The sequence below is a fragment of the Opisthocomus hoazin genome, chromosome 1 (genome assembly GCF_030867145.1).
Source record: "Opisthocomus hoazin isolate bOpiHoa1 chromosome 1, bOpiHoa1.hap1, whole genome shotgun sequence".
NCBI lineage: Eukaryota > Metazoa > Chordata > Aves > Opisthocomiformes > Opisthocomidae > Opisthocomus > Opisthocomus hoazin.
In genome coordinates, this window is record NC_134414.1 from 137,429,196 (window position 1) to 137,455,111 (window position 25,916).

The 25,916-nt window shown below is 43.4% G+C and overlaps 1 protein-coding gene across 2 annotated transcripts in view; it reads left to right on the forward strand.

The window, feature by feature from the left end:
* The first annotated feature begins 230 nt into the window (after nt 1–230).
* Nucleotides 231–25,916, forward strand: part of ATP6V1A (ATPase H+ transporting V1 subunit A) — a 32,138-nt gene continuing 6,452 nt past the window's right edge. Inside the window, exons 1-13 of one of the 2 annotated variants that reach the window (XM_075437643.1) lie at nt 231–332; nt 12,991–13,085; nt 14,661–14,789; nt 16,291–16,505; nt 17,211–17,348; nt 17,843–17,994; nt 18,968–19,130; nt 20,350–20,458; nt 21,287–21,409; nt 21,498–21,612; nt 22,725–22,788; nt 23,542–23,745; nt 25,699–25,793. In XM_075437643.1, coding sequence (XP_075293758.1) covers nt 13,004–13,085; nt 14,661–14,789; nt 16,291–16,505; nt 17,211–17,348; nt 17,843–17,994; nt 18,968–19,130; nt 20,350–20,458; nt 21,287–21,409; nt 21,498–21,612; nt 22,725–22,788; nt 23,542–23,745; nt 25,699–25,793 — 1,589 coding nt within the window. In that variant the 5' untranslated portion in view covers nt 231–332; nt 12,991–13,003. Of the gene's footprint in view, nt 333–9,330; nt 9,511–12,990; nt 13,086–14,660; nt 14,790–16,290; nt 16,506–17,210; nt 17,349–17,842; nt 17,995–18,967; nt 19,131–20,349; nt 20,459–21,286; nt 21,410–21,497; nt 21,613–22,724; nt 22,789–23,541; nt 23,746–25,698; nt 25,794–25,916 lie in introns of those variants that run through there. The other variant, XM_075437649.1, reaches the window with a different exon arrangement.

The following is a 25,916-nucleotide window of genomic DNA, read 5'->3' on the forward strand; positions in this document are numbered from 1 at the left end:
CGCCGCGCACGCGCCGCGCCTCGCGGGGAGCGGGGGAGGGGGCGGAGCGGCGCCGTGCGGCATCCCCCGCGTGACTTGGGGGAGGGGCGCCTCGCCGCGTGGTGCGGAGCGGCCAATCGCGCGCCCCGGCACCCAGCGCGCGGCTGCCTGCTCGCCGCGGGGAGGGGTGAGGGGGGGGGGCGTAAAGCTCCGCCCGGAACTGGGCGCGGGGACGCCCGCCGGTGCGAGGCGCTTCCGGCGCGGGCCGCGGCGCATGCGCGCGGGGGTCGGCATCAGCTGATCCAGCGCCGCCGGGGGGAGCGGGGCCTCGGGTGTGCCGGTGCCGGCAGCAGGTGAGGCGCCGCGCGCCCCCCCCCTCCCCGCTCCTTCCGCCCCCCGCTCTCCCTTGGCGCTGCCTTGCCCTGTCCCCCGCACCCTCACCGTGCGAACCGCTGGACGGGGGGGAGGGGTCCTGTGTGTGTGTGTGTCCCGTCCCCCCCCCGTTACCGGCCTGGGACTGTTGGCGGCCTCCCGGCCTCCCTGTAGGAGAGGCCCCGCGGAGCGAGCGTCTGCTGCGCGGCGGCCTTCACCGCCCGCCCCGGGCGCGGTACGGGCCGAAGGCTGCGTGGTGAGCGGGGGCCGAGCCTGCCGCCTCTTCGCTCCCGACCGGAGCCGGCGGCGCGCAGCAGTACCCCGGTAGGACGGGCCGGTGGTGGCGGCCGTGCCCTTCCCGGTCCCGTTTCTCAGGGAGGAAAGGCCTGGGAAGCGGAGCCGCCCCCTGAGCAGGGTTTCCCTGGGTAAGGAACCTGCTGGAGGACGCCCAGCAAGGTGTCGCGGGGATGCCCCAGGATCCTGTGTAAAGAGGCGCGGTGGCCGCGGCGGGGTTTCTGCGCCGGGTCACCCCACCATCTTGGGCGGGTGGAACTGAACCTTTCTGTGCCCTGAGTGTAGCCCGGCAGGGAGCGAGCAGCAAGGCTGTGGGTCGGGAACGCTGCTGCTGGCTTCTGACCGCGACTTCGTATAAGGGCCCGCCTGTTGTTTTGCAGCTGAAATGGTAAATCGAACGTGTTTCCTATCCCTGTAGCCAGTGACAAAATCCTGATTTAGAAGAAGTGTTCTAAGCATCACGCTTAGAATTCACTTAAAGTCAAGAAAGAAATTTTACGTGACTGGCTGTGGATGGTAACTGTACACATTACAGATAGCCGTGATACCGGTGTATGCGACACGTGTGTCAAGATCTACCCATTCGGCATGGTTGTCCAAAGTGATTTCTTCCTAAGATTTTACTAGCATCCCTCAGAGAATTTGCACTCCAGCTGGGAATAGAAGCAATTTGGTGATAGTTTTAGTCATTGTAATGCAATACTTCAGCAAAGTACACTGGCTATTTGATCCAGCATGGTATCTCAAATGCTAATACTACTTGGTGGAGCGGAGAGGGGGTGGAAAAGGAGGGGAACCTGCTGTGACGGCAAGAACGTGCCAGTTGTAGGTTGGCATTTACAAGTGGAAGTTTGAGTAACTGCGGCAGATCGTCAGTGTACTGTAAGTTGCTGTATTTGTGCTGACTTTGGCACTCTGCAGGTCTGCAGCAGCTCAGTGTTTGGCTTCTCTATCCAGTACTCGTAAAGGCCTTTTCAATGAGTAGCAAGCATAAATGTTTTAAGAGTTTCTACAGTTTAGTATTTTCTACTTAAGAATATGTGAAGTGAGGTCAGTGTCTACAGGTCTTTGAATTACCAGAAATATTGCAATTATTTTTTATGTTTTTGTCAGTTTATTACATCAAGTCTTCTGAAAACAGTTTTACTTTCTTATGTGGGGAAAAAACTAGTCATAATTCTATAATCAAGGGACAGAGCACGGCATTCAGAAATGATAAACCACCATGGCCGTCAGCTTGAGAGGATGGGGAAGGAGAAATTAAGACAGTACTGGAAAATGACGGCTGGCATCAGCTGACTGTTCAAATGGGGGTTGAAGTCTGGTGTTGCAACAGTAACACAAGATCTCTGTTTCCTGTAAATGCAGCCCTTCCATTTTCCAAATCAAGAACTAATTTCTACAGATAGTGCTAATATTAGGGTTGAAGCATGAACGATTAGTACGACGTTTAATTTTTATACAGCATTAGCTTAAACGTAGCTTGTATTTTGGTCTAAGTATATATTAACTGTTTTATACCTCCTTAAGCCTACATTGCAAAGCCTGCAGGCTTCACTGTGCTTCTCCTGTCTAAATTTTTTCCCAGTATGACTTTGTGCATTTATCTTCCAGACACGCATGGGTACTGGTATTACACATTGTCATCCAAAGCCACTATAGACCAGCAGATTGCTGGATGATTCCCCTGGAGATACATTTAGAGGCACTGCACTTTACCTCTTGTGTTTTGATACCGCAATACTGTCTCTTTGAGTTCCTGAGCTCTGAAAATTCCTACTGACGTTTTTTCCCTCATGCTTTTAAATTGCTTGTTTGTGAACTAAGGCCATGTTCCTGATTACTCTTTTTAAAGGAGTAAAAGGTTTACAGGATAATCTAGTTGATGTCTTTGGTTGCTTTGTTGTTGACCATAAAATGTTGCATGCTATTGCTGGCCAAGTAATAAACCCTCTTTTTCTTTCTCTCTCTCTTTTTCTTTTAATAAAACAAAGTAACCCCCCCCCCAAAAAAAACCCAAAACATACACAACAACCCAATGCTATGTTGCCTAGAACTGAAACAGATTTTCTTTCCTCCATAGTTGTATCATTGGTTTCAAAGAAAAGTGGGGGATTTTAGACTTGGAAATATTGAGGTATTGTTGAACAATGGTATCCACATGATTTTTTTTAGATTGGAACTGTACCAAGGAAAACAGACAATGTAGTCAGCTGGAATATCATGCTTGTTCACTCTTACTCACCATCTTAAAACATGTGAGTTCTTTAGCCTTCCAGCTGGGCAGAGAGAAATGGGGACCTGCTCCAGCAGAGGAAGTGGCATGAATCTAAGCTTTTCAACCTTTTCTTCCAGTATAAATTAAGCCAGTAATCACCGAACGGTCCAGTGTGCAAAACTGGCTTAGACTGGATCCTCTGGTTGTCATTGCTGTACCTTCTTTTATGTTCTGAAAAGACTTTTTTGTTCTTTTTGTTGTGCTCACTCCCTCCTCCCCTTTGAAAATGGACAGCTAAGCTTGTACTAAATTCTTGGGTTTGGCCATGTGTCATGGCAATAAGTTCTACAATCTCAAATATTTTTGGTTTGGTTACTTTGTTTTCATCTGTGCATTTATTTCTTCTGTTTTTGTCAAATTCTCAAGTTAAACACCCCCACTTATTAGAAAAATTGACAGTTTGATGCTAGCTTTTTCAACTTCAATATATTGTATGGCTGCTATAACAGACTTTGCCTTATAAGGTTTGCCTTTGATGGAATGATATGCTGACTCTGAAAACCAGCAAGATGTACATGGATAAATCCTGAAAGTCCTAGTCTAACAGACTTTATCACATAACCAAATGGCAGATGAAGATCAGTTTTAGCTGCTGAATTTGTTTGGTTCGTCAGCCTGATTACTCCTCTGAGCTTGTGTAACAGCAAATTTCAGTGTCACTGCTCACTCTCTCCAGAAATAATTTGTCTGACAGTGAAGTAATACATGCATGGTGTCTGTTGACAGTTCTTTAATTTTGTCATAGTTTACATAGCATTTTGGAGAGTCCATTGTGGGTGTCTAAAATGTGCAGATCAGGAGTAATGGGGAAGTACTAAAACTAGTATGGGAAGCTGCCATCATGGCCATGCTTTTATAGCGCTGGACTTTCTGCACTAGCTGTCTGACGTCTGGATAATCCCTAGAAGAATAATTTTGAAGACCATTGCTACCCCAATGCTAACCAAGACTTATCCTTGTCAAACAGTGCAATGAACTAAAATGTCTGCTGAAAATGGACCCATTGCAGATGCAAATGCTTGAGACAAGCGGTGTTCCTAGAGGGTATCTCTGTGATGTGAAAATCTTTGTCCCTCTTAATTGGTTGAAGAGTGCGCGTATTGTCAGGATTCTCGTGGCCAAGTTGAAATGTTGATGCACTGGTGAGTTTCAGCTGACCAGTCTGTGCAACAAGCTCTTTCTGCCAGATAGCATCCCAAGAAAAATGCTGAAATCTGCACTGTGAAGATGCAGTGTTCCTGGCGCTGCGTCCCATCTTTAGGACGCTATAAGCTATGCTCGCTTACTGGAGCGGTTTGTTGTTGTTTAAGACTACGTAAAAGATTCGGTGGTCTGAATCTCTATGATGCTCGTCTGCGTTCTGTGCCCAAAGCATGAAGAGCAGTCCTGGTGTGGCTGGGATGGTCGGGTGTGATGAGGGATAGAAAGGTTATGGGAACGAGTATTAGCTTTATAGAGAGAAGAATGTGCCTTTATTAGAATAGTTTATTATAGCTGGACAAAAGCTTTCGGGTATGCAAGTTTCCTTAATGGCCTGAAGCTTGACAGTTTTTTAATATTCTGGCAAAGAAACTGCATCTTCCAAGATGTCCAGTTAGTGGGACAAACATTTGGTCCTTGTCGTTGTCACACTATATCATTATTTTGTTTCTTCCTATGAAAGTAATACCTTAAAAGGGAGCTCTTGAGAAAAAAACAAAATGGTATTTCTGGTTAAATGCAACTGGTAAGGACTTCTAAAAAGGCAATTCTATTACGTGAATTTCTTCTAGATCCTTGAAATCTTGAGAGTTTTGTTATCATGAGATATATTTGCATCATCTGGTAGATGTTCAGACAACCACCACAATATATATTTTAAACAATGTTGAAATGTAATATGTTGGAGGGGCTCTGGCTATTCTAAAGAAGCTGTAAATGCTTCAGGTAATTGAACATAAAATCTCCAAATGTGGCTTAGCATGCTTTAAAAACATAACGATGAAGTTTTCCATTACAGGAAAAGTCGACCTCAGCTTAATTTCCTTTTACTGGAGTCCAATGCCAATACATGTGTTGTGATTCCAACCAGGTGTTTCATTATACAAAAGTGCTGTAAAAGAGCACTTCTGTCTGCTGAGGTATTAGATCTGTCTCAAAGACTTTCATGCAAACTTACTCGTGGTGTAGCTCTTCAAACTAGCTGTCAAATACCTCACATAATAAACTGAAGATTCCATAATATCCCACCTGTAAAGACTGCTCTGAAAATTAAGCGTACTGATGAAATGCTTATTCCAAACTTGTGCTCACTGTTTTAGCTATTACATTTAGGGACAAGGGGTGAGGCAGGGGTGAGGCTGGTAGAGGAGATGATGGGTTTTAATGAGCCCAAATTACTAATATGCTTCTGCATGTAAAACTGAGCCTGACTTACAAAACTAGCAATAGTTGTTTTATGAATTTGCACACCTTTTGTCTGTTGAGGTAAGAATCTTGAACTCTTCAGAAGTGACTCTACTGAACTGTAGTAAAGTTTGCTGCCATAATTGCTTTCAGCTTTGTGTTCATCTCACTTTGATGCTTGTCATCTTAAAGGTTAGAGGAACAAGAAGTATTTCGAATAACGATGCCAAATACACCTAAAAGTAGAGTGACTTTTGTTGAATAAAAGCAAAGGTGGATTTTAGTTTTGCAGTAATGTTAGTAACGTTAATGAAAATGTTGCTTGTCTAGAGGAGATGACTGAGCATTGCACCAAGCAGATGGCTGCAGAACTTTTCAGCCCTAGCAGCTAGACAACAGGATCAGGATAAGAAATGAAGGCAGCTGTGGGACACAGAAATGAATATTGCATTCGTATTCTGTGTTATGGCTTGTATCTCAGTTGCATTAGATCTTTCTTTTGTGTGAAAGCCTATCAAGGCAAAGAAGGGGCAGGATGTGTAGCAGGCTGAAAGAGATGTCAATTTTTTTGCAGTAGGACACTAGTGAAGCAGTGTGGCAAGTGAGAAATAAGGGGAGGCTCATCTGTTTCCACCTTTAGAGCTCCTCTGGAGAAGCCTTCTGGGCTGAGCGGAAAGAATTGGTGTAGAAAACCCAGTTATGGAAAACTCTGCAGCATATAACCAGTCAGCTGATGAAGATTTTTTTCACGTGAGCAATGTGGGTTTCTCTAGTAACAGGAGTATTTTAATTGACAAAACCAGGATCTTTATCAAGTCTAGATACAGCATGATAACTGCGTTTGAAGTCAGAAGGCCGGTTATCTACTGAGCTGATCAAATCATCAGTGGGTCAAAGCAGTTATGCAATGAATGCCTTGCCAGCCTTTCTGTCTGGTTTTATCGCTGCTGCTAACTTCTCAGTCATGTTCAAACACAGCTTTTTTTCTAGTCCTGTTCTGGGCTAACTGAAAGAATCTCCCAAGCTTCTGAATAAAAGTTTGGGTGCTTGAATAGCAGTTTGTGGTGTTGGTACTTCTTGCATGCACAGATGTCACACCCCGTCTTTGTAGTAAGGGAGAGTCTCTTATGCTGTATATATGTATTAAATATAAGTGTATTTTATGTATGTTTAGCTTGTGTGCAAGGCATGATGTTTGCTTGAAGTATCAGGCTTGCATGTATTGGCATACCCAAAGGTGTGTCCCCATCTGTTTGGAGGAAGAAGGCAGTAGGAGCTTGTGATGGGCTTCATGAATTGCCTTGTTGCGCAGTCTCGCTTTGTAGCCATTGTGTGCTGTGCTGACAGTGATGGCATAATTCTACTTCCTGTCTTTTTTTCTTGGATACACCTGGGTTTACCTGTACATGTGCTGAGTAGCAGGCCTTGTGAGAGTAAGGGGCTTTACAGTACTCAAGAAACAAATTGCGTGAAAGTTGAATTGTCTTGTGTGGTTGCAGATGGATCCACAGCGTGTAGCTGAGTGTCACTTCAGCAGATTCCTGACCTGTGGAGAGCGGATGCGGCCTCAACTAACTCACATCATTCTGTTGAGCACAGGAGGCAACTCCTGCCTGATTTTCTTAGAGTGCAGATGATATCAAGTACAAAGGCGTTTGCTATAGCAGAGGGCTGTACTGCTCTGTAGAGGGACCTTAACAGGCTGGAAAAATAGGCTGACAGAAGTCTCATGAAGTTTGACAAAGGGAAATACGAAGTCCTCCACTGGGGGAGGAATAACCACGTGCCCTGCTGCAGGCTGGGGACTGACTGGCTGTAAAGTGGCTTTGCTGAAAAGGACTAGAGGTCCTGGTGGACACCAAGTTGAACATGAGCTGGTAATGTGTCCTTATGGCAAAGGTGGCCAGCACTGTCCTGGGCTGCATTAGGAAGAACGCTGCCTGCAGGTTCAGGGGGGAGGTTTTCTCCCTTGATTAACCTCTGGGGAAACCCAGTCTAGAGTGCTGTGTCTAGTTCTGGATTCTTCAGTAGAAGGAAGACGTGGCTTAATGGAGTGGGTCCAGATAAGGGCTGCAAAGACTGTTAAGGGTTTGGAGGGATGAGGAGAGGGTAAGAAAGCTGGGACTGTGTAGCCTCAGGAAGAGAAGGCTCCAAGAATCGTATTGTGAAGCATACAAATACCTAATGGGAGGGAGCAAAGAGGATGGAGCCAGACTCTTCTCAGGGGTATCTGCTGAAGTAACAAGAAGCAATGGGCGCAAACTGAAATACAGAGAATTCCCTTTAAACATAAGAAAACACTTTTTACTGTTAGCGTGTCTGAACACTGGAATGAGTTGCCCAGGGAGCTGGGGAGTCTTTGTCCTTGGAGGTCATCAAAACCCAGCTGGATGTGGCCCTGAGCAGCCTGCTTTAGCTTGCTTTGAGCCGGGCGTTGGAACTAGATGATCTCCAGAGGTGCCTTCCAACCTCAGCGATTCTGTTGTTTGGTGACTGAGAAATCTGGAGCAATCATCCCTGCTGTGTTGTAGTAAAATTGTAACTCTGCATAGTATGAAGGAGCAGATTTCCTGAGAACACTGTTTGGCTTCCTTTCCAAGTAACCTGCGTTGGGGTTCTGGGCATCTTGTTTCTTCTGGGACGATATCCCGAATTCTGGGTGCAGAAATGCTGCCGAACTTCTGCTTTTGTCTAGTAACTTGGGCACTATATTTTTTTTTTAATACTTCCTACTATCGTCTATTGGAAGGGGAAGTGTGAACTGTCCAAGTTACAGGAAATCTGTGGCAGTGATTATCCTATTATTTGAGGCCCTTGCAAGACATCCTCATACAGCTGGACAGTGGGATTTATGCACTGTACCAAAGTCAGCTCAGGTGAACACAGTAAATGTTGGCAGTCTTGATTTTAAAGCACGACTCAAATGTGGTGCGAAGCTGATTGTCCAGTATGGGTTGTGATCTTTACTGTCCTGTTACATCTAGATTTTTTACGAAGAGGAGGAGGGATTTTCTTTGGAAACCTACATTTGGCTTTGTTTTACTGTGTATGCCTATTAAGCTTTCCTGGATATTGCATGTAAGGGCTTATATTCTGACTCTATCTTTCTACCCTAGGAAGTCAGAGCATATTAGTCTGTTTCAGATGTAGTAATATCTATGACCTTAGTTCAAAGTTACTCCAGCAGAATGAGTCCTAGCACTGGTGACTTATTAATGTAATGCTGCTGCTCTGGATTGCTGGTCTCATGCTATTTACTAGCATTTTGGTTACTGTATTTAAGATTTTGTGCCAATTTGATGTGCTGCTAATCCTAGAACTTGTGAAGATAGCCTTGAGAAGTTGTGAAGATTGCAAGGAGCTCTTCCGCTCATGTGGCTTCTTGGGGGAGAGACTGCAAAGCTGCTTGTCTTCTGTGCGACGTACAGGACAATGTCAGTGCCTGTTGATCTCTGAAAATGGATTCTTGCAGCTGTCACTCGAGGTGGCACACCAGCCTGCTTCACTAAGGTGTTGGATGTTGTGCAGTTGCATCAGTGCTTCTGCTAGCTAGGGGAAGGGGTTCTTGTATTAGCAGAAGTAAGCCCCACAAGACTGTTTTGACAAGAATCAGTACCTGTTCTGCATCCCCAAGCAATTAGTATTGCAGTGTCTTCAGCACCTCCCTGTGTGGTCCTTTGTTAAACTGTTGTTCTGTTAAGCTCTTCCAGAACCGAGCGCGCACTGACATGGACATACTGTGCTGGAGGACTGGTAGGTAACGGATTCCAGCAGAAAGCATTCATCTCTCTCTCAAGGATTTTTATGTAGTAGTCTGTACCACTTGGGACATTAGGATTAGGGGCTTTGTAGGAGGCCCTTAATGCGAATGCTGAACGCTTCCTTTAATTTCTTCTGCTCAGTCCTGTGCAGTAGGGAGGGCACAGATGGGCGTTCAGCTGGGCTCGGGGTAGCTTGATTTGCTATTGCGGCATTCCTCGGTGCTGGTGGGAGAGGGAGACTGATGACTCATCAAGTCAGGTGGTTATGCCTCTGCTGTGTGTCAGGAATTTCTTCCCCCTCTGCAGCAGGCTTTCTCATCCCTCTGTGTAGGGGCACTAGAAGGACAATTATTTTCTAAGTGGTGGTGCTTAGCTGCCGAATTCTGGCTTTGCTTCACTGGGCCTGTGGATTTTTGTTACTCCTTGTTTCTGCAAAATAAGGTAAGAATCTGTGCTTGTATGATAAAATAGGCATGTATTTCTTCATTGCTGCAAGAAGGCTCCTGCTAAAAATCTCACTGGAGTCTTAATTTTGAGGAGGCCTTTCTGGTAAGGCAGTTCATTGTGTAGTTTCAGGGGCTGATCAAATGTTTCAAGCAAAAGCAAGGACCTGTAGTAGAAAGCAGGTTTTTCTGGCATTGAGAGCAGGACAGTTACATTTTTGGGGTGACTGTGTAGCCCCATTACTGTGCTGGGGAGAAATCAAGATAGAAAACTCAGGTCATTGTTTAATTATGACTATAAAATTGCTTTAATAAATCACCTTTCAGTCAGAGATGGTTCTGCAGCAAGTAATGTTTTGATTTCTGGCACTGTTGGGCAGAATATGACCATGTTAGAGCTTAAAAGTGTGTTTAAAATCAATTGTTGAACTGTTTAAGGTGAGGAAGACTCCTGTATGTACGTTTTAAAGGATACAAGATGCATCTTTGCTCATAAAGGAATTAAAATTAAGCTAATACCCTATGTAGGTGTGCTAGTGGGCTTTGTGGGAGTGGATGGCGTATAGTGTCTGATACCCTGTGCTGGTGAGAGGCCTCTGAAAGGCTGTAGGAACTCGGTAGATTTCCAAAATGGCTAGCTACCATGGCTTCTTGGGTAGGTACATACTGTCTGTATGTGTGTAACACATGATTTAGCAAATTCTGTCAGGCTTTAGGGAATTTTGTTTAACGATGAGGACATTTAACAGTGTAGGTAGGTAAGGCAACATTTCTGCCCTCAAGGACTTTTCCATCTATAATGAAAATCTGTACTGCTGATATACAAGCACGAGAAAACTACGCAGAGACAAATAGCAGCATTTTTTTTTCTTAATTTGTATTCAATGTTGAAAGATGTGTAGCCCCTTAAAAAGAGGTCAGCTTGGCTGGGTGAGCACTGGCTTTTTAGACTGTGTGTACTTTGTTTGGAGGTACATAGGAGATGGAACAAAGAAAGGTGAGGAAGTATATTTTACACTTGGAATAGTTAAATAGGTATGTGTTTAAAAGCAGTTGGTGCAGATGCTAAAGATGAGGACAAAGACAAGGTTTGTTGATGTGTTCCTAGGTGGTCTAGCAGAGGAGTCCCATTCCTGTTGAATTGACTTGGTTGGTAAGTGGGGAAGGTGGCTGTGCGAAATGGGAGGGAGCAGAGCAGCCGCAGGAACGAGAGAGCCAGGTGCTGGAGGTGAGGATGTTGCTGTTTTCACTGCAGAATGACTGTTTTGAGGTTCTTACTTGCCTCCCTATAAGATAAACCATCGCTTCAAGTGGCGGTCAGCTGACCAGCAGGTTTTGGATATGAGGAAAAGTTAATTTAAATTGAAACTGGCCAGTGTTCTTCCTGCTTTTCCTTGCCTTCATAAATGGACTCTTTCATATGGGACTCTGTACTGTCTAATTGCCAGACAGCATCACTAATTCAGTTAGGAGAATTTGGTTTAACGCTCTCTTTATTGTGCTTCTGTAGAAGATTGTGGTGGTGGGACTCTAGAGATTGTTCTGTATGGTGTGTTGAAATAAATGTTTTGGGTGGATTTGCAAGATCAACTGCTTATTTTGGTATGAACAGTTATTGTGCTTGAGTTTTGCAATGTTTTAATTGCTAAAAGCGAAAAAGATGAGGTAGTTATGGTAGTCTGATCAGAACCAGCTCTTGCCAGCTGCTAAGGAACTGCAGATTGCTTTGCAAGGACCTCGCCTCTGCCATTTGTTAGAGGAGAGTTTTGAGAAATAAGCAGTGAAATTAAAATTGTCTTCTGGGCCTAAGCAACAGGCAGCTTAAAGGATACGCTGTCATCATGGAGAGTAGAGGGATCTAACAGATACCTGACTTGCAGAGTCTTTGAGTTCGAGACCAGTTAGAAGTTCCACTCCAGGCTGATGGTGACTGAGTCACGATCGACTGTTGTGGCAGCTGTTGTGAAATCAGTTGGTGGTAGCCATGTTACACAATCCACTTCAGCAAGACATGGCCCATGAAGAAGCTGTTCCTTCAGGGTGAATAGGAGTTTGGGATCATTGGAGATCCTTTTCTTACAGACCAGAGCCACAGATTTAAAACATTTAGCTTCATAAAGAGGATCTGTAGTATAGTATGAAAAAGCTGGAAAACAGTCATAAAATTTTAAGAATAGCAGATGTCAGCTCCCTACTGCTCCTGAAGAACAAGTGGAAAAGCATCCTTTAACGATGGTGGAAGGCTTGGCAATGCAGTGGTCGTCTTCCTCCCTGTACATGGGGCAGGTTTTCAAGCCTGAGTATGCCTCTGTATTTGCTGCCTTGCAGAAGATGCCGGGTTAGGGTAAGTTTCTCGCAAGGGCTGTGAGTGTCGAGAGATGCCTCACGTGGTTCACATCACTGAACCGTGGGCTTTTGCTGGATAGGCCCTGTTGATAGGCAGAGAGCAGCGTACGCTGGGGCTGCCACACCGCGCCTTTCACCAGCGCTGTGCCGTAAATGGGTCAGTACAGTAGGAATGGGGAGAGGGTTGCCTTACAGTTCTCTTAACACTGATCAGTTTCCAAGGTAACGCAAAGCCTGGTAAGGGCTGACAAAGCAAAACCATCGAATATCCTTATCGGCACCAGAGGCAGGACAGCCCAACTGTCGATTGCAGGACAAACAGATGGAGGAGGTCTGTTTCTACAACAGCTTTTGCTATGCCAGTTGTTTTAAAGTCCCTAAACAGTTACTGGCGTGAGATGTCAGTCTGTTGTTTAACTGTTGCAAGTTGGGGTTTTTTGCCATTATTCAGCACAACTCTTCTATAATGCTCAACGGGTTTCACTGAGAGCAAAGTCTGCATGATACCTAGCTGTGAGGTATATAGAGAGGCCTCACATGTTTGTGTGCTGGTGCTTGTGAAAATGTATGTTTCTGCCTCTGAACACTCCGGTTCAGCAGCTTGAGATAGCAAAAATAAAATTTTCACAATTAATATTTGTAGTATTGCTTTGTAGAGACTGGTGGCAGTAAAGCATCCCCAGAACATTCTCTTGCTCACTCAAAATCATGGAAAACTCCGTATTTTGAAGGAGGGTAGATGAGATGTGGAAGACAGAAAAGATTCTCCATTGCTTAAATATCTTGTTATTGGGCTTGAAAACAGTCTGGTGGTCTTAGAGCATTTTTTGGAGTGTAGCTGTTTCACTCAGCAGTGTTTTGTGGAGTGTGTTATGGAGTGGTGTTCCACCCCTGTGTTTCTGCAAGAAGGGATATTAGTTCTTTTGTTTGTTTAAATGAGTTACTTTTTAACTTTTTTATAGCTTTAAAATCAGTGTGGTTAAGGTGCTTCAGGCTATATGAGTTAAGAATTCTTCAGTTCAGAATTCTTTCTAACTGGAAACAAGGAGAGAGCAGAGGAGAGGAAGAGGAGGAAATTATTACGTGTGTGTATTCTTCAGGACTGACGCTCTTCTTTTTTCCTTCTGTACAGTTGAACGGGCAAAATGGACTTCTCCAAGCTACCCAAAATCCGTGATGAGGACAGAGAGGCTTTTGTTGGCTATGTCCATGGAGTCTCAGGACCCGGTAGGTATTATTTTGTAAAGGAAATTTTAGGTTCTGTTTCATCTAGTGTCTTGTTAATCTTGTGAACTTGGAAGTGGAGAAGTATAGTAGAGCTCTGGGTGGGGCTTTTTCTCTTTCTTTTTTGGGAGGGCTTTTGAAGAAGGAAGACTTCTAGTCTGATTAAAAGGTGAAGAAATATACTAACAAGATGTTGCTGCTAGTTAATCTTATTTAAAGACATAATAAGCAGAAGCAGACTGATCAACAGTAATAATGAAAACAAAAGGTAGTAAGCTTTCTGGATGAGATAAAGCCATTTGGTCAGAAATCTGCAGGCCCAGTGTATTAAGGTTCTCTAAAAGGGTGTGAGATGCATAGTCCATTTTCACTGAAATGCAGTTTGACCCTGTACTCTCTGGAACACTCGGTCCCCTGACAGTGTCAGGCTGTTCTGTGTTACTGCACCATGGGCTGCAGGAGCTCAGCAAGGAGCTGCAAGGGTCAGAGAAGGTGACAGTGTGTGGTGGTAGTGCAGCTGGGAGGAGGAGGACTCTTCCTCCTTTGTCAGCTTACATAGTTTCTTTAGGTTCCGATGGTAACAGTTTTTGAATACATGCAGGCTGACCTGGTGTTTCTGCTCCCTCCTGCTTTCTCTTCAAGAGATGAAGGAAAGAATGGGAATGTGAGAATAGAAGAATAACATGTATTTTTGTTAACGCAGCTTATTTGATGAATAAGAAACTCCCTTAGCTTGAGTCTACCTAAATAAATGCCTGTTCTTTAACTGCTAATTCCTTAGCTGCAGAACTGATACTTAAAAACAATTTTAAACTGGTATAGCTTTCCATCCTAAGTAACTCAAAACAGTGGAGGTGTCAGGCCCTAAACGTGCTATAAAACAGTCGTCTTCTGTCGAAGGTTAATGTAAGATATACATCATTTTTCTACAAAATCGAACATCAAAACAGTGTTTCTTTAAGAGCTTTGTAGGCATCTGCTGCTCTAGATACAAGGGTATGTGTTTGCCTTTAGCAGGCACATTGGCTTGATCTATGCATGGAAATAGTTTATGTGAGCATCCAGATGCTACCAAGGTAAACAGAAGGTTGAGTTGCTTGAAAATGCTGGTCCCCAACCACAGGTTTATGTAACTACCAGGTCAGCTTTTGCCATTTTCTTGCACATTTTTAATTTAGTCAGATGGGAACGTGGCCCAGGTAACTGAAAGGGAGCAGTGCCTATGTAACATGTCTGTCAAAGTTCACTGTGTCTCCAAATCCAAAACATTCACCATCTGTCTAAGATAGATAAGAGAAATTATGGCATGAATTGTCTGTCAGTTACTACATTCTGATAGTGTTCCCTTACTGAGCATAAAGGAACAGTGTGAAAAGTACAGGGAAACTTGTTCTTTTGCCTGTTAAACTAGAAATGTCAGGATTTGTGGCAGCCAAGTTAGCCCTGTTGTGAAATCAAGAATGCACTTCTGATTTGGGTGAATACCAGACTTATGCTGGGCAGTTCTTACCAACTTCTGATGTGTACATTTTCTGAGTTAACAGGAAAAATATTCACCTATGCGTCTGTCTTCTACAGTGGTCACGGCATGCAACATGGCGGGTGCTGCTATGTACGAGCTGGTACGAGTAGGCCACAGTGAACTGGTGGGGGAGATTATCCGACTGGAAGGAGATTCGGCAACTGTCCAGGTGTATGAAGAAACTTGTATCCTTTTCACTGATCCCTCTGGGCCTGCCACACTGTGCAGTCCAGAACACGGTGGTGATTATGGTCAGGAAGATGGACGAAGCTGACTGGGACCATCGCTTGGTATTTCCAGTGCCAGCAGGATGTCTGTTTTGCACGGCTTCTATAAATTCTGATGGTTTTGAGGTAAAACTTGTCTTGCTTGGCTGTGTACTGAGGAGACTTTTTTTATTTGAAGTGGAAATCAATTAATGTATACCTTAGAGTTTAAGTTCATTTTAATTTAACTATTAGAGCTCTTTAAAGAAGTTGTTTGACAAATTTCAACCATAAATGGCAAAACCACCAAGCAGTATTTTTTTTTTTTATTTTGAAAACTATGCTTGTATAATGCTTACATAGGAAACGTGAAGTGAGCAAGATGCCGCCTTCTGGGCAGAGTATTTTGCCAGGTGTAACAGATTACATTTTTGCTTCTGCAGTGTGCTTACACGATCTTGGTCTAGCTAGAATGCAGCATGTATTCTAAAATCTAGTTAAAACTTATTTTTCTATTACATGTACATGAGAGAGTGTCAGAAAAAAAAGTCATAAAACTTGAAGCCAGATTTTTTTTTTTTTTTGTCATTCTTTTAAACTTAGGACTTGGCTCTGTATATCTTTAGAGGCTGGAAAAAGCCTGTGCTGGCCCTGAAGCTTTGTTCTGAGGAGTGAGATGGTAAACTGGTGACTAGCTCCTCTCTGTACCTAATAATTTATAATTTTAGGTGGCGTCATCATTGTAATATCTAGTAGCCTTCCGTCAGTACATGGAACAAGTTATAGTTTACTCTTAGGTTCCTGATGAGAGGACTCTCTGAAGTCAACTTCTACTTAATCTCTTGAGTCTTGCATAGGGTTTGGGGAGTTTCTTTTGTATTCTAGCAGGGCCTTTTGCCAAACTGCTGGCCCTTTGCAGAGAAGTCCATTGTACATCTTTGGTGCTTAGATAGTGCATAGACTGGACAACTTGATATTGGAGAGGAGGGACATAATGGTGGTCTTGGACAAAGTCCCTTTAGAATTAGACTGCTGTCAAAAAGGCTGTGCAAGGCTCAAGGTCAAAACAGTTGTGCTCTCTAACAAATTCTGAAGTGAAAAATTATGTATTTCATAACATCGTCTAACAATCAAGCCTGTTTTGTGGGTTTGAAGATTTAAGAAATGCCTGACGTTCTGTCATCCTGCTGCCTGGCACTCCAGTAGGCTCAGCCATAGAATTGACTTGAACTAATGATCGTAAAGCAGAATGGTGACCCTACTTTGCGTCTCTGGAGGATGAGCAACTTTGCTTTAGCAATTTCAGCTTGAATGTAGCATAAAGCCTATATTACACATCCTCATTTGAGAAGCATGTAGTAATAAAAATATTACCTTCAAGTCAGAAATGTGGTTTAAGAGTATGGTGATATGAATGTGATGCCTTCTGCCCTGTTTCTTTCCCTTTCTCTGGATGAACTTTTCCTCAGCAAATCTTTAGCTGGTGTCTCTGTAGGAGATCCTGTCCTCCGTACCGGCAAACCCCTGTCAGTGGAACTAGGGCCTGGCATTATGGGAGCTATTTTTGATGGTATCCAGAGGCCTCTCTTGGACATCAGCACTCTGACCAAAAGTATCTATATCCCTAGAGGTGTCAACGTGTCAGCTTTGAGCCGAGATGTCAAATGGGACTTCACACCTTCCAAAAATCTACGGGTAGGTTCTGACAACCCAGTTGTTCCTCTGCCTGCCCGAGCTTGGAGCCGGAGTGGAGTGCCTATGGTTAACGCCGTATTAAGTTTGTGAAAAGGGCCACTACAAGGTGGTAGTGATGTGTGAGAGTGAGGACTGGATGAGGATCACCAAAACTTAAATCAGTGTGACTTACTGTGTGTTGCTGATGCATAGGAGAAACTTGCAAAGTTTTAATGTATTTTCAATACTGTGAAGAAGATAGTGCAATTGCACTAAGCATCAGAAGAAGCAGGGGTTACCTGAGTAAAAAAGAATAACAGCAAATGGTGAAGATAGCCTCAGAGCTGGAAAAATGTCACTGCATTAGCCCTTGGCATCTTTTTTTTTCTATTCCCCCCAGCCCTGCTGGTTAACATATGCTGTCTTTTCTCTACTCAACATGTTAAACTGAGAGGTATAAAAGAAACAAGGAAAATTCCTTGCATCGGTCAGTAATTGCTACTGTCTGAGGCTTGATAGGCCTGAACCCAGATAGTGTTGCTAGCAGTGTGCTGTTAGCGTAATGAGTTATGGAAATGGGCAACTGTGCTGTAGCAATGCATTTATAAAGGGAGTAATCACAGTGCTAGGCTTACTAGCTATTGTTATTTTATACAGCTCTTTGTCAAGGTCCTGTTTTAAAACTGGACTTCTCACTTATGACTAATAGACTCGTTCTGATTTTAGGTTGGCAGCCACATCACTGGTGGAGATATTTATGGTGTGGTGAATGAAAACTCTCTTATCAAGCATAAAATCATGCTGCCCCCACGGAACAGGGGTACAGTTACATACATTGCTCCGCCGGGAAACTATGACACTTCAGTAAGTCCCCCAGACAGCAGTTGCTCATGCCTCTTTCATAAGTTGATGTTCTCTCTCTGATCTGCGCGATGCCGACTAGAAAGTGTTTCATGCAACAAGATGTCCAAGTTAATGATTGCTTCTGCTACTCTGCCTGCAGGGATTACATGATTATCTTGTACTTTCTATGTATATGGCTTCCCAGTGGCACTTCAGCATACAATGCTTGCTGACCTCTGTGTGGATCTACAGTGTCTTATGAATATGTAAAATTCAGTTGCTCTTCAAAAGCATATTTTTAGTGGAAGCTTGATCTTGGACTTTTTTCACTTCAGTCGCATTGCAAATATGGGAAAGAGCCTTCCCTCGGGGGGGAAGGTGTGATAGTGTGTTGAGGTTCTGAGAAATCTGTGGTATCCAAGACCTAGCTGTGCAGAGTAGTTGGGATGAGAATTTGCATGCTGGACCAGTGTGCAGCCGTTTGCTTACTTCAGATGTCTGGTGCTGTCTGTTAGGATGTTGTCTTGGAGCTGGAGTTTGAAGGTGTGAAGGAGAAGTTCAGTATGGTCCAGGTCTGGCCTGTACGTCAAGTCCGTCCTGTTACTGAGAAGTTACCAGCCAATCATCCTTTATTAACTGGCCAACGGGTCCTGGATGCCCTCTTCCCGTAAGTACGACCTTTTATTTTCTAATGTGTAAGAAATCTGTCTTTTGGGGGGTAAAGCAGAGGGAGGAGACCTGAATTTTTTTTTGGTTTTTTTTTTTTTAAGGCAGACAGACCCCTAGCTTTCACTATGTATCACAGCATAATCTCAAAAAACATTTAGCTGAATTTCTCGTATTTCTGTATTTGACAGGAGAACCTACTAGTGGAAAAAGGAAGAGAAGTTTAAGAAGATAGTTCTAGTGCATTAGTCTAGCAAAGAATGGACAAACATAAACTTAACATAATCATGCCAAATCCACAGAAAGGCTAGAACGTTCAATCTTGATATCTCTGTTTAAACAAATAAGTAGGATCTCTGTCTATGGTCTTGAGGATATATTAGTTCTAAATGATTTGGGGGTCACTGCTTATGAAAACTGTTGCACTTAAATGAGCATTCTGTGTTGCAGTTAAGCAGCTAACTTCCAAGACACTGAATTCAGTACTTCCGGTCCTAAAATATTGTGCTGATTATGCTTATAATGGACAACTAGGTGCAGTTGTTCTTTTCTTAGGTGTTCAAAACAGTGTAGATGTGGCACTTTGGGACATGGTTTAGCAGGCATGGCGGTGTTGGGTTGATGGTTGGACTTGATGATCTTAGAGGTCTTTTCCAACCTTAATGATTCTGTGATTCTTAGCATTTGCATTCCATTGGTGCTTCCAGCTGCGAAAACTGCTATGTATCAAGCCTGAAAGTCTAGCTGTTGTACCAAGCATAACTCATGTACTTCAAGGGCAGTAAAAGAAACAGGTAGTTTATTCCCTCAGTCTTTTGGTTTAGTGAAATACCTCTGTCCTTCTCACACAGAGCACTGCATGTGACTCTGTCGCTCTGCTTTTAACTAGGGATTTTTATTGGAAAACATATTCTAAGATGGGAGAGAGCTGGTTTTGAGTTCCTGGCAAATCAGAGTCCTTTTTCTTTACTCAGGTGTGTACAAGGGGGCACAACAGCGATTCCTGGGGCGTTTGGTTGTGGGAAGACTGTGATCTCGCAGTCTCTCTCAAAATACTCCAACAGTGATGTCATCATTTATGTAGGCTGTGGAGAACGAGGAAATGAAATGTCTGAAGTACTGAGAGATTTCCCTGAGGTTAGTATGGAGAATTCTTGGAGGTAAAACTTCTTGGGAAGGCTTGCTGTTGTACTGGCATTGTAACTGAATAAAATGTGCTGTTGATGGAGTGACTGGAAATGATCTGCTTGCCTCCCCGCTGTAAGTTCTGTCTTAGTAACAGGAATCTCTTTTGGCTCATGGAAGAATGAGTTTGGTGGCCCCTCAGTAAATGTCTGGACTAGTTTTTGGGTGTACCTTCTAAGTTGTTTAAAATAAAGCCAAAATGAATGTCAGGGTGTAATTTAGCACAGTTATAAACAGGCTATAAGTTATAACCTTTCACTGGTAATGTCTCTGACTTTTCTAACTTAACCACACATAGCAAATGCAGCATCTGTATGTGCAGGGCAGTGACACAAACAGTTACCAGATGTTAGTTTGATATGTTAGACTTTGGAATACCTTCTGAAGGAAGTAGAAAATGCCTGTTGTTTTTTTCTTTTTAAAAAAAGGCAACAGGTTTACCAATCCTCCACCTGTGGTTGTATGTTAGTAAATTAGTAGTGGCACGGTGTTCTGTAAAATATGGGAAAGAAGGCAGATGGACTGAACTGTTAGGTTAAAACCCCACTGTCAGAAATACAGGATAAAGGCTTGGGTGTGTTGATTGATTACAAGATGAGAAAGTCGGCTTGAGGTGGCCATGAAAAAGGTTAATCCCAGGATATTCATAAGTGGAATTCTACCAAATGTCAGGATATGTATTCTGTTGTTCACCTGCTTGTCAGGCTTCACGTGGGTTATGCATGTGGTTTCATGTTCAGTTGTCAGACTAACTTGGGTTGGTGTAGGTGGGGAAAAAAGCTCTGCAATTCCTAACAGACTTATGACAGGAGGGTGAGATTTTTTTGCTCTTCCAGCCTAATAAACTGAGAGCATAATGTACTTCCTGATGCGGTGGATTTGTCATTACTCCTTTGAATGGGATCAATAGGGATTTGCCAGCTGCAGAAGATGAGATGAGGGTGAGGCATGTATGGTAGAGTTAAGCTATGTGCAATCTGGAAGGCAAACCAGCATAGGATTCTGAAATCTTGAATCTAGCCTCTGCTCTTGGTAGAGTAGCTGTGAGGAGCGTATCCTGATACAAGGCAAATAATACATTAAAAAAAGAAAAACACAAACAAAAAAACCAGAAAATAAACAAAAAAAACCTTGCTACTGTTGCCTTTTGTTTTTTTTCCTTGCATTTTAGTTAACAATGGAAGTTGATGGCAAGGTAGAAAGCATCATGAAGAGAACGGCTCTGGTAGCAAATACCTCCAACATGCCTGTGGCTGCCAGAGAAGCGTCTATCTATACTGGTAAGATTCACAGGAGGCTGGAAAAGGCTGTGTGTGTGAGCAAGCCATCGTGCTCTAGTATTTTTAGTTCCTGAGATGGTCAGTACCAAGAAACCTGCTTAGTTTCAGAAGTCAACCCTTTTGGGCCTTGCCTGCATGAAGTCCTAGTATCTTAACTGAATTTGGCTTGCTTGTATATAATTACAATCTCCAGATATTGAGTAAATTTTCTTTAGGAGGTGAACTTACTGCACCAGCTCTCATGTAGGTTTTTCTCCATCTGTCGATTTTGTCAGCTTTTGTTTGTGAATAGCTCTTTGCTGACAAGTACAGCCACTAAATGGGCAGGAATAGTACTGTCTGAGTTGGCAGGATAGTCTTCTTCCCTTTGCAGCCTCTTAAAGGTTTTTTTTTTAAAAAAAAAGGATCCCTTTTATTAACTTTTTATAAAAAGTTGACAGATAATTAAGATAAAACCATGACCTTTTCTCACTGTTGTATTCTGGTAGTTTGAAAGGGAAGGAGACATTTTACAATAAGAGGTGGCCTTGTTTCTGGCTTCAGTGAGGCAAATAGTAGCATCAGTGACATTGCCATGACTCCTCAAAGAAATACACGGGAATGGAAGATGAGCCAGAGTGGTTCATAAACAAAAATGGGGAGAGTGACAAGAAATGACCAAAAAAACAAAGCAAGGACATGATCTAGTGAAAAGAATAACTTTAAGTGTCTGTTTCTATCAAAATGTAAACTTAAATAATTTGGCTTATTTGCATCTTAGTGGCAACATACAGGCGTAAAATTCCTTTCTGAACTGTATCCTGCAGCACCCTGTTGTCTTCGTTCTAGGAATCACCCTGTCTGAGTATTTCCGGGACATGGGCTACCATGTCAGTATGATGGCAGACTCCACTTCCCGATGGGCTGAGGCCCTCAGAGAAATTTCAGGGCGACTGGCTGAAATGCCAGCTGGTGAGTAGTCTTTGCTCAGTCTAGTCTACTAAATGCATCCTTTAAACTCTGAGCCTTTGACTCAATTTCTGTGTGTTGGTGTTTGCAGACAGTGGCTATCCAGCCTACCTTGGTGCCCGTCTGGCCTCTTTCTATGAGCGAGCTGGCAGAGTGAAGTGTCTGGGAAATCCTGAGAGGGAAGGCAGCGTCAGCATTGTTGGAGCGTGAGTGTTGCGTTCCTTTGCTTTGTGTTGGCTGCAGTTCTTCCGCTGTGCTTTTGGATGTCAAAGTACCTGTTTCTCAGACAAAAAGATCTTGCTCTGCAGCAGCAGAACTAAAGATACGTGAATGAGTAGGTAGATATTCAGTCTCTGCTCACCCAAAACTACTGCTAAATTGTGCGTGGGGGCAGAAAGAATGAATGTGGACAGGTAGTTCTGTGAGGTGTGGAATCGCAGTCGCTTGCAGCAGTTGCAGTAAACGGCTCAGGGAAGAATGTTGTTAGAGCTGTCACTGAAAAGTACGTCAAACCATGCTCGGAGCAGAAGAGAAAGGGCAGTTAGAGCAGCAGTGTGTGCACTTGGGGGCATAATGAATCATGATTCTCTTGCTTGAATAGAGTACAATTACATGGAGCAGCATATCTCAAGTTGTGGTGGGCTGTGAAATGTCCTCTAGACATACTTCTAAGCTGTATAGATTGGTGTATCATGCTGTGGGCAAAGTGAATTTCCCACCCGCGTGTTTTCAGGATAGCCTCTAGCATCTGCAAGAACACCTAGAGTCCATTCTTTGCTCTGCTTAGCTGTGCTGTCCACAACATAGGTACACAAATGCATTGTGCTTTTGTGGTTGAAAGATTATTAATCTCTGGGAAGGAGTATATTAGTGTGTCAAGCCCAAATGAGGTTGAAGTGGTTATTGTATAGGTGAATATCTGAACTAATTTCAAGTTGGGATATTGTTTTCTGCAAAATAAGCATCACACTGTGTTTCAAGGTGTCCTATCAGCACACTTACTGAATCTGTTCCAGTTGAGATAGGTTTGATAATCCAATCTGGAATTACTACCTGAAGCTAAAATGGCTGGAATAATACCTTGATACTGTCAATCAGTCACTGATGTAACTATATTTCATGGTATGCTCGATATTACACCTGTGTGGGTATGCATCAAACACTTTCTGCAGTGGAAGCTTGTAATCTGTTACTTACTTGAAATTGTGTTGACTTTTCTGGTTTCTGTGATCATGGAGCTGTGCAGTCATGTGTTTGATACTTCAGTTTAAACTGTGAAAGCAATTCTAATAACTTTTTCTTATCTCTTCCTGCTCAGTGTCTCTCCTCCAGGTGGTGACTTCTCTGATCCTGTCACGTCTGCTACTCTGGGCATTGTTCAGGTACAGTCCCACGACGTTGCGGCTCCCCTGTCCACTTTGTTAGACTTGAACTGATCGTGCTTCAGTGCATTTGTGCCAGCGGCTGGGGTCTGAGAGCGTTGGTTTGACACCGGCAGCTTTGTGGCGTGCTTTGGAAAGTGTTCTGACAGTGTAAAAGGTGACCTTATGAGATTGCTCCCTCTTCCAAAGGGATCTCAAACACATCAGTTCAAAGACAAAGGTAGCGATTCCTTCCAACGCTGACTGCTCAGGAATATCTGTGTGCTTCCTGATTGCTGCCCACTGAGCTGTTCTTCAAATGTGGCTGCTCTCAGCAGAGATGGAAGGTGAATCACTCTGAATAGGTGCATTGAAACCACGAAAAAACCCTCAGAGCAGCTGACTGGCAGAAGAATGTCTTGCAACTGATTGCCCAGCCCTGTTTTGGGAAAAGGAGTTATATCTAATAGGGCACCACTTAATTAGACTCCAGTCTTGTCTTTGTTACAGCTGACTCCTCCCTCATGAGGAGTCTCAAGCTTAAAAGATGCATCATTTTTTTGAGAAGTGTATTTGAAAGTCACTCCTATAGTTAAATTAACATAAGGAAGACTTGCTTTTTCTCTCTCAGGCTTTCATTTGTGTTAGCCTTTGCCATGTTGCTTTTGCTCAAATTTGCTTTCTGTATGATTTGGTGGGTTATTTTTAGTGCCTTCAATTATTTTGGTTCGTTTTTTATTACGAGCACTGGTTCATCTTCCTGGCTTCTGACAGGTTTTCTGGGGCCTGGATAAGAAGCTGGCACAACGCAAGCACTTCCCCTCTGTCAACTGGCTGATCAGTTACAGCAAATACACACGTGCCCTGGATGAGTACTACGACAAGCATTTTACCGAGTTTGTCCCTCTCAGGACAAAGGCCAAAGAGATCCTACAGGAGGAAGAGGACCTTGCAGAGATTGTGCAGCTTGTGGGGAAGGTGAGTAACCAGCTGTGAGGAAATGTGGTATCAATGAGCCATCCTCCATTTCCTCACTGCTAGCACAGGCTTTTGGCCATGTCTTTGTCCAGACTTGATGGATACTGTGTTGTGCAAAAAAAGGGAAATGGTGACAGGGAGGTGTCAGACCCTCCTGCCTCCAGGTGTGCTTCGTTCCATCTTTCTTGCACGATGTTTGACTTCTAATGACAAATACCTTGGCTTCATGCTACTTTTCTCATGTAAATTAGACTGCCAGGCATCTAATGCTGGAGTTAAGAAACTTCATTTGCTTCAGTGTTCTAGTCCTGCTGAAATGCCCTTTGCTGAAGCTTACAGTAGTACTCCATTGGAAGTAATCTTTGTAAGAGGCATGATGCAGACCGATCTTTACGGTTGAAGTCATCTGAAGGGTTTCAATTTATTAGAAACCATGTTGCCAGCCACAGAACAGAGGTGTTGGCATTTACAAGCTGGCCTGTAGAAATAGAAGTGATGTCTGCTTTTTCTAAAAACTGGTGATTACTGATTCTCTGTGGAAACCCATGACATGACATATGGCTCCATTTTACAGGCATTCTTTAATTTCCTTCATTCACCTCACTGTTTTGAGAGAAAGCTGAACTTGGACAGGAAAATTTCCCTTGAGAGCTCTCAAAAGGGACCCAGTGAAAACCCTGTGTTTCAGCTTAGCACTGTAAATATGATCATTGACAGGTGCCTAGCACATATTTGACAGTAATTTAATCCCACGATGTTCAGATGAACTATGCTGATTCACAAGGTGGTAGCAGTGTGTGGTAACATGTATTAACTACAGTTATTTGGATGAAGCTTGGTTTTGGTGCTCTCCCTATTCACTGATGTTCTGGCCCAACCAAGATGAGGCCTTTCACCAGATCTTGCCTAGCAGAGCTCTCTTCTCTAGATGTGTGTTTGAAGAAAAAGAAATGGGATTTTAGGGCCTTCTGCACTTTTCTATTTACAAAACCATGTTCTAAAAGACTAGTTTACAGAGCAGGGTGGAATCAGTTCCTTGGTGTGCGAGGGATATTGATAAGCCAGTGCTTATAATTAGGCATTATTCACATGATAAAAGTACTGGAGCTGGTGATCTTGTTCTCAAAGATGTTATCTTCAACGGTTTCTTTCAGTCTAGGCTTGGCTAACAACTGCAACTAACCTTTATAAAGGGGGATTTGTGGAAGAACAATCAGATTTATTTTTCCTTTTTAGCCCTGAATTCTGTTAGTCTCCTCGTGAAAGAAGGTTCAAACTTCCTGTCTAGAAAGCAAGTGAGGGGGGTGGGGAGTGTACTTAAAACTCAGTCTTCCCCCTTTAGCAAAAGGACAATGAAGGAAGAGTGACCTGCAGTGCCAACAGCAGCAGTGTGCAGCAGGGTTGTGGCTGTCCTGCAGAGTGTGACAGGCATTGTCATCAACTCTTTTACCTTTCTTGAATGCCAGACAGGGAAAGCCCATTGCGGTAGCTGTGGCAGCTAGTATCAGATCCTTAAGATTACTTGCTGATTTACCATGCTGAGATCTAGTTTTTCTTCCATGGATGTAGGGATTGAGGAAGGTAAAAATCATTTTATCTCCCTATGTAGGAAGGTGGTATTTTGACGTACCTCATAGCAGAGCCATGTGCCTTTTCTATGTCTGGTGGCTTTTCCATTATCTTAAAGGAAACTTCCTTTCCGTTGTTTATCATCAGGTAGACTTAAAGTAGACTTATTGGCTGTTTCACCCATCTTAATTTGGCAATCAGTAAAACTGGCTATATATATTCTATAGCAAGGAGTGAGAAATACCCAAAAGACAGACTTGTGCTGGAAGCCATCTTAAGCAGGTGTGAAGAAAACGGGTACTGAAAGATAAAGGTTCTTGGCCAGGACATACCATGTCCTCATGGACTTGAGTACTAAACTAACAGCGTACCTTGCTTTTCTAGGCTTCCTTGGCAGAAACAGATAAAATCACCTTGGAGGTTGCCAAGCTGATAAAAGATGACTTCTTGCAACAGAATGGTTATACGCCTTATGACAGGTGAGATCTCGCTGGCCACTCTGCCTTCTTGGTCCTGTGTTGTCTGGATTTAGACAGCTATTTTATTTGGAAGCGGATCAGTGCAGAAATTAGTCTTACTCACCATACACAAATGGAAGAACT